The 12477-nt window shown below is 40.5% G+C and overlaps 1 protein-coding gene across 2 annotated transcripts in view; it reads right to left on the reverse strand.

Moving 5' to 3' along the window:
• Positions 1 to 6422: 6422 nt before the first annotated feature.
• Positions 6423 to 12477, reverse strand: part of macrod1 (mono-ADP ribosylhydrolase 1) — a 104985-nt gene continuing 98930 nt past the window's right edge. The window contains exons 9-11 of one of the 2 annotated variants that reach the window (XM_018660235.2): positions 11899 to 11980; positions 10008 to 10037; positions 6423 to 6814 (exon numbers count right to left, since the gene is read on the reverse strand). In XM_018660235.2, coding sequence (XP_018515751.1) covers positions 10033 to 10037; positions 11899 to 11980 — 87 coding nt within the window. In that variant the 3' untranslated portion in view covers positions 6423 to 6814; positions 10008 to 10032. The remainder of the gene's footprint in view (positions 6815 to 10007; positions 10038 to 11898; positions 11981 to 12477) is intronic. The other variant, XM_018660234.2, reaches the window with a different exon arrangement.

Raw genomic sequence — 12477 nt, forward strand, 5'->3', positions numbered from 1 at the left:
TCCCTGTCTCTCCTCTTTCTCCTTCCATTAAAGGACTCTTCTACCTCTAAGCTCTAACTTCTCTCTGTCCAGCCTCCTCCTCCCCCAGCCTCTGTCCCCCCCCCTGCTTCTCTCCCTCTCTGACAGGCTTTCAGACAGTAAATCAGAGACATTGATCCAGCGCAGCGCCCAAGTGTCCTGGATTCTGCTAAAGAGCCATTTTCATTTCACAAGCAGTTTACTGGCCTCGCTGCCCCCCACCCGTAAACATCACCCTCCTCCCTCTTCTCTCGCTCTCTCCATCATGGCCTCATCCATACACATCACCCACCTCACCTAACTGCCAGATCCTCATCCTTCCTGAGTGCCGGCCGCTATTTTCCTTCCACTTTTTCCTGCCGACTCTCAATTTTCTTAGAAGAGAAATACCTTGAAAGGCTTAAAACATTTTACTAATACATGCTGATTGCACACATACACTCCCACACACTTGTAAACTGTACCTACATTCCTCCACAACCAGGGTCCAAAGCTCAGCTGGACGCCTTGAATTTGTTCCAAGAGGTCTGACTCCCGCAGTGTCAGGACTAATTTACCTTCTCTGTAATTTCTCCGAGATCAGCACAATGCAGAAACATGTAGGGCTACTTTCTTAACAGGTTTCTCTGTCTCCCAGCATGATCGCGATATCATTCCATCAGGTAGCTTTTTAATCAGTCTTATTCAATGTAGAAAACGCTACAGAGAAAAAAAAAGCAGCCCACAGTTGCTGTTGTGTTCCAAGATAGCAACATATCATACAAACATCAGAAATCTTCATCCCTAGACTCTGGAGGAGTATCTATACAGTGTATTAGCATATAAATGTAGCATAGCATTGGCAGCAAGTTTCCTTGCACAGTTGTGCAAGATAAGTTTTTCTCTGCATTCAAGCATCTGCTGTAGCTGCAGTCATGAAAGGTGCAGAGATTTTGAACAGTGAGACAATTTCTATTGTTTTGTCTTTAAAAACACATTTGATGTGAAACAGGGATAAGGTATGATATGTATTCAGAGACGTTTGTACAAATACTGTTATACAGACGCACCTTCATGTACTCACACATGCATGAACTAATACATAAACAAAAGCCTGTGCAGCAGATGCAGGAGGCTGAAAGCTTATACAGAGGTTTCTGCTAAATTCTCACAGCTATTTTTAAAGAGTGCAACAAGATTCACAGGGTTACGGTTCCTGCACTGTGGATGTAAAAACCTGTTAATTAAAGCTGAAAGTCAGGACTTAAATTTCATTTTTTTCATTTCAGATGAGCTGCTGTTCAAATATTTACATATAGCAGGGTATACTGTAGCTTATTTGAGAGCTGGTAGGTCGATCTATGTTGAAGCAACATTAGATTATGTGTGCTGCTGTGAGGGCAACATATTTCAGAATGAGAAAACAATGGTAATAGACTGGAAACTGCACAAGAGATCGGAGGGTAATTTGAACAAATGGTCAACTCCACCTGCTGATAAACATCCTGTGATGTGACTGAAAGCTAAAGAACAACTTGTAAATGGACCTTGTGGTGGAATCATTGAGGTCAAGAATGAAATTGAAACTTCCTTTAAAAACAACTTAAATACATGATTGCAAACTCTGCCACACAGCTGGATCATATTAGTTTGAACAGTCCATTACCAACACTTTCACAGGCCGCTGACTGTGTTCATCATATCTGTCAGTAATTTCAAATTGTGCCCTCTTCTTCTCTGAGTACTCTCTGAGTACTGTGTGCTGTCATGGTTTTTCTTGGCATATAAATGTGAAACTCTGGAGCTCTGTTAGTCTTCTCATGTTGTTAATAAAGCTCACATCCCACAGTGGTGATTGTCACTGCTAACTGCCATTTAGTCTAACATGAGCCACCTTTGTAGCAGTGTTTATGATTATGACTAAGTGTGATGAAGTAATTGTGATTAATAGTGCCCTAAATGGCCATTTATTTTTTATTTTAGTGCTTTAACCAATAAGATTCAGCTGAAATAACACCTCATCTTGTCACTTTTATAAAGCAGTTGATTCAAAGCTCAGCTCAGTGTCTCATCTTGAATGAGTGACAACCTGAATGGAGACCTTTTGTTGTGGATCTCAGAAAAGGGACCCAAGAGGACAACGAAGGAGGCAGATATTTCTGTATTCACTGATTTCAAGCACCTGTCTAAGACACTATGTGCTGTGTGTCAGTTAGATGTTTACTGACTTTTATCCTTAAGTGGCAGTCACACCACAAAGTGACATTCACTTGTTCATGTTATGTTACTGAGGAGGAACAACAAAGCTAACAAGATTACTGACAGTCACTTAGCTTGGCCCAGTTGCTAAAGGGACAATAAGTTCACACAGTTTATTAAAAAAGAGAGAGATCTTAGCACCATCAACTCCTGTCACATAAAGTCTGCTAACCACTGCAGTACTGAGAGCATTTCTGAAATCACACCCTTATTCACTACGTCTTATATAACAAACACTCATCTGTTTAGTCTATAGTAAGCAGGAAAAAGAGATTTTTGGACACCTACAGTGTGAATCATCATTATTTTTGCATCATAACTGACAGCTATAAAGTCATATGACTCATCTTTATACAATGCAACACCCTCTATTGAGAACATGTCATGAACTACTTGTTTTGTTCAACTGTGGGAAATTTTTAAGGCACCAGAGCATAAATTTCACAATTGGGACACTTAAGTAAAATGGTGTGGAGTAAATTTAGCACAAACAGACAGTGATTTCAGCTGTTTAGAAGGCAAGATGTGCCAAAACATTGATCTTTGAGGTAAACAGACTGCATCAGAGTTATTACAGCGCGCAGCTCTCCCCTCCTTTCTTTCCGCCCATAATTTTAGTCCAACAACAAGAGTTAAGAGAGTGACAATCTTCCCACTTTGAGTGATTACAACTGCTGCTGTCGGGTAGGACCAAATTTTATCAAGACAAATCTGTTCATTGTGAAGCACTTTAACTTTTATTTTGGAAAATGCTATATAAATAAATCTTTGTTTACCTACTATTCACAGTCAGTGAGAGATTTGTGACACATTATGCAATACACTTCACTGTATATGACAAAACCAGCACATAAATAAATTAGCTTATCACACTGCAATTAACTGCCTGCAACAACACAATGAACAGCTGAGACACAGCATAATGAAAACCACATCCAGAAAGCTTGCTGCGATAAAAACCATTCAGCAAAATTGCAAAGCCACCAATTTCCTTCATTTTACATGTGAGAGCATTTCAGCCAAACCAGAAACAGTACAACAGCAGAGAAATGCAGGTTCTGAATAAGAGTCACTTAGATTAAAATGACACAATGCAAAATCAATAAACAAATGGACAGACCAACAATTTTGTTGATTCCGTGTCTCGAAACACAAGCAGAACAGCAACAAATATGTTGTGCCAAGAAAATGTTGACAAGGCAGTAACCTATTAGACTGCGACGAACAAAGTCAGCAACAGCGGTCATCAGCCTGAAATAATTTTTCATCAAACACCTGAGAGTTCACTGCGTTCAGATACTGTTAACTGAACAAGCAGTTGATGTTTTTCAACACAAACACACACACACACACACCTCCATGGCCTTTTGCACACAAAATCTTTGCCACTGAAGGTATTAAAGGTACACACACATTTGCGCGTGCACACAGGTGTGTTGGCGGGCCGTGAGCAGCAAGTAATTTCCAGGGCCAACAGGATTATCAGTGTATGTTCAGGAAGATGGCAGGGAATCAGCCTTCAAGTTAACGAATCAGTTAGCGTAATTGGTCTTCATCTGTCATCACAAACAGAGCTGTGGACTGGTTGAGGACAAGAGAGAAAGAAAGAGAGAGGGAGGGAGAGATTACTGACGGGACAGTGATGAAAATTGGTCGGAGGATAATGAGTCTCGTTGTCTTTTCATCCTCTCATCCTCTGTCTCTCTCTCCCCATCTCTCTCATTATTCAGAGTGACTAGTCGGAGAGTAGCTTCACAGTCTGCTGCTTATTAAAAAAACCCAGAGCGCCTTTAGATGAGTTCATCAGGCTTTCCATCCCTCTTTTCTCTCCATCCCTTCATCCTCCCGCCGGCTCTGCATCCTCCCATCCCTTCATCCCCACCTCTTTTTCCTCCCCCTCTCTCAGTTTGAACTCCTACATCCTTCCTCTCTCTGTCTCTTTATCCCTCCCTCTTCCATCTGTTTATTTTTTCCACCATCCTGTAGAGTAAAACAGCGAGAAAGAGAGATGAGCAGGAGGAGGAGGAGGAAAGAGAAGAAACAGAAGAGGCCCAGACACAGGAGAATCAAAGAGCTCAGGAGAGGAAAAGACAATCCCCTTTGTGACAGATGAAGCTTTTATACAAAAAGGGAGCTTCTCCCAATTTCCTGTTGATCTCCTTTGTAGTTTATTTTTTCCCCCTACAACCCTTCTCCTTCCTCCGGCCTAACACTCCACCTCCCTCCTCCCTGTGCGGCTGCGCCACCGTGGCAGATTGTTTGGAATCAATAAAGATGGTTGTTGGCAGATGAAAGTCATGGGGCGGGACGATGGCTCGCTAAATACTCATTTCGCTTCACACAAATCACCGCCTGCGTCCCGCCGACACGTGACGGCTACATCCTGCAACAAACAATTAAAAACTCATACAGATGCGCTGTGGGGAGAAGCATGATGGTGCTTGCATAAATACTCACACGTTGTGTTGTGACAGGCAGACAGGCAGCCAGGGTAGGTGGGATTTGGACTGCATGGAGACAAAATAGAAATAAAGGAAAAAAGAGAGAAGGGGGGAGGATTGATGATTGCTGTTAAAAATGAACAGGTGCTGCTGTCATCTGAAAAAACTGGAGCTATGAAAGTGAAAAACTGTAAAATGATATTGCTGTCAGCACAGGTATTCAAATCCTTTACGCGAGTAAAGGTAGTAACACAACAATATAATACTTTATCACAGGTGAGAGTCCTGCATTCAAACATTTACCAAGTATTTATAAAATGTACTTAAAGCAGCGATGATCCAATGTTTTTATAATAATAATGTATCTAATGACTGTGAAAAAGGTCACTGGAAGTAATGGGAGAATTATCACCTGGATCTGCAGCTCCCCTCGGCTTCACAGCAAATTATAGCAAGTTACATCCCACCTGTCCAGTCGTGAAAATCCACTGTAGGCAACCTGCTCAGCACCAAACAGCAGACGTACACAGTTAGAGACCAGATGGTGAACATGGACTACCACTAAAGAGCTGGATATTACCTCAGGAGCTGGTGGAGACCAAAAACAGAGCTAAAAGAATAATAATATTCCAAATAAGAAGAAACCAACTTTAAGAATGAACTATCAAAATGAGTCACTGAAGTTCTTGATTTTCATGGGTTTTATTGCCTATTGCCTTACATGTACTGTATCATGAGAAGTTATTGTTGGAAACACATTAAGCAGACAATGATACTGATATTAACCATATGGCCCAGCCTTACTGATGCTACTGCTGCGTCTTCTTTATATGAAGTTTAATCTAACAAATAATTATTTTAAGAGCAAAACTGTTTTGTGTGTAAAATCTGGAGTAGAAGAATAAAGTAAAATAAAACTGAAATACTCAAGTAAAGTACAGACTACTACTTCAAATTGCGCTTAACCTTGCTATATTTAAGTTTTTGCAATAGCCAACATTAGCATTAACAGCTGTTTACTTACCGGTCTAGAAAGGTTGTGAGTTCAGCCTCAAACTTTATTCCTTTATGCACCAAGAGCTGTCTCCAGCTCCGGCAGTGCAAAGAGAAGCCAATGTTATGCTTCTATTACTTTACTTTGCTGTTGAACTTGGTTTCTTGCCTTCTGGGCAGCACTACTTCCTTGTCTTCTCATGTTGGACTGAGGGCAGACTGGACGCTCCAGCGACTCCCTATTGCCTCTTGAGGTACAAAGTGGTATTACAAGACGAGGACAGGATGGGCCCGGGCTAGCTGGTTAGCATGCTAACTTCAGTAGCTATCTCTGCAACACAATATATATTTCTTCACATTCTGTTGATAGTAATCTTGGATGTCTTAGATTAAAATATCTACATATATAAATACCCTTTAAGTTCAGTACTTAAGTAAATTTATTTTTCACCACTGCTGACAGATAACAACGTCCCTCTTTCTGTTTCCTTCATATACAGATGGGAGAAAACAAGGAGGGAAATATTCATGTGAAGTGTTCCCTTGTGACGCTCAGCTCACTGACTCGTATTGCATCCAAAGAAATAATCAATTCTCACACACACACACACACACACACACACACACAAACACACCAGAAGCCTGTGTGATTTGTATTAATAAGCTCATTGTCTCACACACATGCACACACAGTGAAATCCCAATATTCAAAAAGCACATGGGACATATAACTCACAGGAGGTTATAAGCTTTATGCAAAGCTATCACTGATCACAAAGAATAAAGGTCATGTTAGAGTGCAGCTTCAGGTACATACAGTCCATTTTTCATGAGAATCATCATCATAATTTCACACTTTCATCTTGATACGTCTCTTAACCTCAACTATTAGAGGGAAAAACCGAGAAACTAATCAGTATCTGCAGAAGAGCCAGAGTGCACTTCAAAAAAGCAATACTCCATTAAGGAGTTATCTTCAGGCTGAAGAAGGTCTTGATCTGTGTTGAAAGCAAGGCGGAGGAAGAGGAATATGGATGTCGAGCGTAGCGATGTGTATCCACAGCAACAAAATCTGACAGATCCACTCTCTCACAGTTTACTCTTGACAGTGGCTTCTGTGGGAGCTGAGAGAGAAAACAGGCATACTGTAAAACAAGGAAAGAGAGCATTTTACCTCGGACAAGCAGCGGTTAATAGCGTTTTGGCTTTTGGAGCGTCTGGTTGCTTCAGAGGGATCTGTTAGTGAGGATTAGTCACTCTCAGTCCAACACTGCTAAAGACACACTCAAAACATGCAAACACACGCACATACACATCAAACCGACAGCCAGTGTGGGAAGTGCCAGGTGTTGGAGACACATAAGGTTTATAGTGGAGACTTGGAGGCCTGCCTGCAGCAGCTCTGTCACACAGACAGACAGTTCCGGTCCATCTACCAGCCAAGCACCGCTACTGCTCGCTCACTGCTGCTACAAAATCTGCTGCACATCCATTAGAGGAGAAAGACACCAACAGCTAGCACAGACTTTTTAAAGGAACACACCTGCATTTTTGGAAAATAACCTCTTTTTAGTCAACCGACCCAGTGTGAAGATGTGAAAGTGCTGATTTCATGCTTCATGTGAAGAGTTGATGATGAGCACGTTGAGCAGAAGCTGAGTTTTTGCCTCGTCACAGAGGTAAGAAGACAGACCCTCCAACTCAAAAAGCTGGATGCTTCGTTACTGATTATATAAAATAGCTTTACAGTCCAGACCATGAAATTAAAGCTAATATTATGCATTATGTAAAGCCTGTAGATCATCATGGCATTATGGTTATTCATACATAAACACAGAGCAACATTAATATGTATTTGGAGAGCAGCGTCTGGCCACAAGTGAATACAAATCTAATACTCACTGTCTTTTTAGCTCTGCTTTTGGTCTCCACCACCTTCTGAGGGAAATATCTGACACATCTGCTGCTTAATGCTCCACTATGTTCACCAGGTTATCAGTGTTAGATGTTAAAACACTGTAGAGCAGCTAATAATTCTCTGTGGGTTTGTCACTACAAGATGCACCTTTAATATTATGCATAGTAATTCAAACCATTGTAATGACAAAAACATTAGTGATAATGTATATTGATGCAGATTTAAGTGATCAAGCGCTTATCTAGTAAAATGCAAATATATTTGTTTGGCTAAATTCTGGCAGAGATGAATTTTCTTTAAGTTTCCACTCAAGGAGAGAATATGTGCAGACTGTGACTTTAACAGAAATCATCTACTGCTCCATCTACATCTTTAATAAGTACGTGATTGACAGTGTTATAAGGTAAAGTTATTTATCTTGGTTTCACTTTATCACATCACAAAACCATGGACAGTGGACTTTTTATATCCACTGTATTGTGTTGGTGCTTTTTCTCACTCATTGAGACATTTTTTTTATCTAAAAAACGCTCCTTGGTAAACTTCATACTGTATTTAGGTTTTGTATAAAGTAAAGAGTACAGGGGCACCACTGTTTGAGATCCCATTATTTTTAGCATCTGATCTTCCCCGAGGCCTGCAGCGAAATGAGAGAGAAATCCTCCCTGGTATCGGCCACTTCTGTCTGCAAAAAGATCAAAAAATTAAGACTCTTAACCCAGTGTCTGAGTTTAAAGCTTATGTGAGAGATATGGCTGCAAAGTTGATTGGATTCTGCTCTTATTTTTAATAGGCTGCTCCTCTTTTCTCTCCTTCTCCTCTTTAACTCCTTGTCTGTTGGGGCATAGAAGTGAAATACTTTAAATCCTCAGTTTATGGTATGTTTTTATCTTGTCTTATGTCTTAAAGTGTTTTTGTTTTTTTATGTAAAACTGTCTGCTGCTGTTTTGGCTAAGCACTCTTAAAACATTCTCTGAATTGTAAAGGTAAGAAAATTATATTAAATGTCACTGTATACTGTATATACATGTTGCCATGAACTGTTAAGCAGCATGCATATTAATGCCGTACTGAGTGATATATTCAAACCCTGGGGGCATTTCTCTGTTGCACCATGAAATTTCTCCTCTCCTTTTAAATTAAACACAACACTCCCTGTTCTGGTCTCAGTGTCAACCCTGCTTCACTGCATTAGCTTTTTTCCCCCTTCATCGTTGTTGTTGTCAAAAGAGTGAGTGAGGGATTGTCTCTTTGTTAATCTTTGGTGTAATTTTTTTTCTCATTTCAGTTAATTTATCACTACTATTATTTGTCACGTAACTCATTTATTAAAATGAATAAAGTCTGATTATTGTAATTGCTTTATAAGGTCACAGACAGAGGCAGATTGTAAAGGGACTGATTCAGGTCCACAGTTATTTACACTGCCAATATCCTGCTGTGTGCTGTGAGTATGAGTTTGAGTGACCCTGCTCTGTCTGAATAATTCAGGTAAATGTAAGATTTTGACCAAATTAGACAAACCTGTGGAGGCGGACATTTGTAGAATTTCTCCTCAGCAACTTTCTGATTGTTTTGTTGCTGTGGCAGCAGCTGTGTGCCAAGCCATATGAGGGGGAAAAAAACAAACAAAAAAAACTGCTTTACGAAAGCAGAGAGCACGAGATGGCTGAGACCTCTCTCTCAAAACGCTCTGGAGGCGAGAGGTGAGTTTGATTTATAGCAGTGGTAAAGCAAGACATTAGAGGTTATGGCTGCAGTTGTAATACCAATGCTTAATTTGAATAATTGAGTGAATGACTGATCATGCTTAGGAGCCCAGACTGCTTGGCATTATAACACTATCAATCACGAGTGTAATCAAAACAAATGGGTGAAGTCATCATGTCACAGCTCAAGCCAACATAAAATTTACGTATTTACCAAACTTCATTTAACCACACAGATCAATCTGCAATGATGATACACTGTTTTCATTTTAGACTATTTTCAAAAGCAGGTGAGACACAGCTTGCAAATGAAAGGAGGAACCTTGGAGGCTTAAAATGTGTTATTTCTTTTTTCATTTAAACCAGACGCTTTTCAGCTTCAGAGGGAAACACTATTAACATGTTCTTCCTCAGCAAAAGTTTGTAAACTAGCCAGCTTGAGGCCAGCAGTGCCCATTACTTTTGTTCAGGAATGAACAGAATGCAAAAAGCCATTTTCATTTAACTGCAGTGCAAAAACAATTTACTCTGAGAATATGACAAGTGCTGGTTGGAGGAAATGCCAGGGTTTCCCTCTAGGACAAATAATTTACATTTCACACAGGGTTAAGGATGTCCATCTACAAACTAAAGGAAATGATTCCTCTTAATAGAGCAGACTACACATGTTGCACACACTGTGTTGGTTACCTGAACAATAAGCTGCTGTCATTGGTCACGCTGAAGGAGTGAACACAGAAATGAAAGCAAAACACAGATGACTGGGTAAGAATCAACTTTCAAAAATTGAAATTGGAAAATGACGCGCACACACACAGACACACACAAACATGAGGACTCTGCACATGTTTTGGTCACTCCCTTCCCCCAATAAGGTCCTAACACTGTCAAAGAATAGTTCAGCATCTTGAGAAACACACTTTTTTGCTCTCATCCTGAGAGTGAGATGATAAGAACAACAGCTGAGTGTAGTGATTGTTAATAGCTTCCCTCAGTCTGGTCCTCAGAGTTTCCCCATCCACACTCTTCACTTCAGGTGTCTCAAACGCTGATAAAAATCCAGGTGTAATGTCATTCACCACCTGCCTAATATGCTGTTGGCCACCACGTCTGTGCTCCGTGGTGCCGGGCACCAAGATGTTAGTGTTTGCTAGGTGGCTCTTGTCAAAGTCACTTAGGTCTTTGCATCTGTCCATTTCTCCCACATCCAATTCACTGACCATGAGAACCAACTGTTCATTTAAGGCCTAATAATACATCCCAGACCATGACATTTGCCACTGTTACAAGACAACCAATGTTATTCACTTCATCTGTGACTGGACTCAGTGTTTATGGGTCGTCAGCCTGATTACAAATCTAATTTCATCCATGTAGGTTTTCCTGAGCTACATGTCAATCAGTGTTGATCCTACTCCAGTCCAGAGGGTGGTGGTGACGCACCTGAAGGTTTCTGGTAACGACTAAACATCTTCAGAGGAGGAACAACTTTAGCACTTTTGTTGTGTAAATAAAAGTTTAAATAGCTATCTAAAGGCCTATCCATAAATTAACACCAACACATGGATGGACTCTAAACAAGACAAAAACACACTCATGATGTCCCCTCACCCTTACAGATCAATGCTCTCTAACACATGCATTTACACATTTACACACAGTGGCTAAGTATAAAGTTGTTAAGTGTGGTAGTGTTTGTGAACACATTAAAAAACAGATACATTAATGAGCTTTAAAGGTCCTGGTGGATTTTTTTTAAGGAAGGCTATCAATGTCCTGAGTCCAGCTCTGTATTTAACACACTGACACGAGGTTACTGTTAAAATAAATAAGTGTATTTCCCCAAATGTTTAGCTATTCCTTAAGTCCTAATTGAGTACCTCAAGCTGGTTGTGTGGATTGTACGTTGTTTTGTTTTTGGATCTCATGAAATACATGAATGGCTGTTCTAACAGATGTGTCAGAAAAGGAAAGTGAGAACTGTCAAATTTTTACTTTGTAGATCACATCTTGTTTTCTCTCACTGAAATTATTCCACAACATAACATGCATTTGACACAGTCTTAAGACAATTATTATCAGCCACAGGCATTTATGTTCTAATGAACTAAATTGATTAAATAAATAAATTCACAAGTGTAATAATAAGCCAGCTTCTCTGATTGCCAACTAAAGAAAAGTCCAACATATGCATCAGATGAACTGTCATGTTCATATGTATTTGACTTTTTAAATATGTCACTGCATGCTTGTATGCATATGTGTGTGTGTTTGTGTGTGTATGCAGTAATGTTTATTTACTGTAATTAAACACAATTAAGTGTGCTATATATACACACACAGTAGTATGTGTCTAATGGCCTAGCACTGTGTGCTATTTGTACTGAATGTGCAAATAGCACACAGTGGATGATACAGAGTATTTATCACACCGCTGTGTGCGTCTCTATTTGTGTGTGTAGCTAAATTGAGCTGGGCTGAGCTGTCATCACTGTATATAGGCGAGAGTGTGTGTGTGTGTCTGTACGGGAGTGCGAGTGTGTGTGTGTGTGTGTGTGTGTGAAGGAGAACGACAACTCACCAGCAGGGAAGTAGAGCGGGAGGTTCTGCAGATACAGCTCCTTATCCGTCGGCAAGAACACACAGAAGATGACTCTGTCCAGCTGACACACACGTGCACACGCACACACACACACACACACACACATATACAATGACCTTTATTACAAGCATATGCAATAACTGTGAATTCATCAATAGCAGGGAGGGGGGAACAATGTAACAGTGTGTGACATTGTGCGGCGGCGATATCAGGAGAATGCAGCTAATGCACCAGTCCATTACTCCCCTATTAGCTCTCTATTATGATCATGCCACAGCACAGCACTTATTACACTGCTTGCTGGGGACAGAGTGCTGGCGAGAGCGAGTGTGTCTGTGTGTGTGTGTCTGTGTGTGTGTGTCTGTGTGACAGAGAGAGAAAATGAAAAAAAAGAGGTTAGACAGAGGAAGGAGTTCTGTGTAGGTCTACAAGTACTTGTATTGTGCAAGTGTGTCTATGGGTGTGTGTGTGCAGTGGAGAGAAAAGCAACTTTGTGTGTGTGTATGTGTATGTGTGTGTGTGTGTGTGTGTATTTGGCACTAGATCCTCAGTTTCTCT

Source organism: Lates calcarifer, linkage group LG8 (assembly GCF_001640805.2).
Source record: "Lates calcarifer isolate ASB-BC8 linkage group LG8, TLL_Latcal_v3, whole genome shotgun sequence".
In the NCBI taxonomy this organism is placed as follows: Eukaryota; Metazoa; Chordata; class Actinopteri; family Centropomidae; genus Lates; species Lates calcarifer.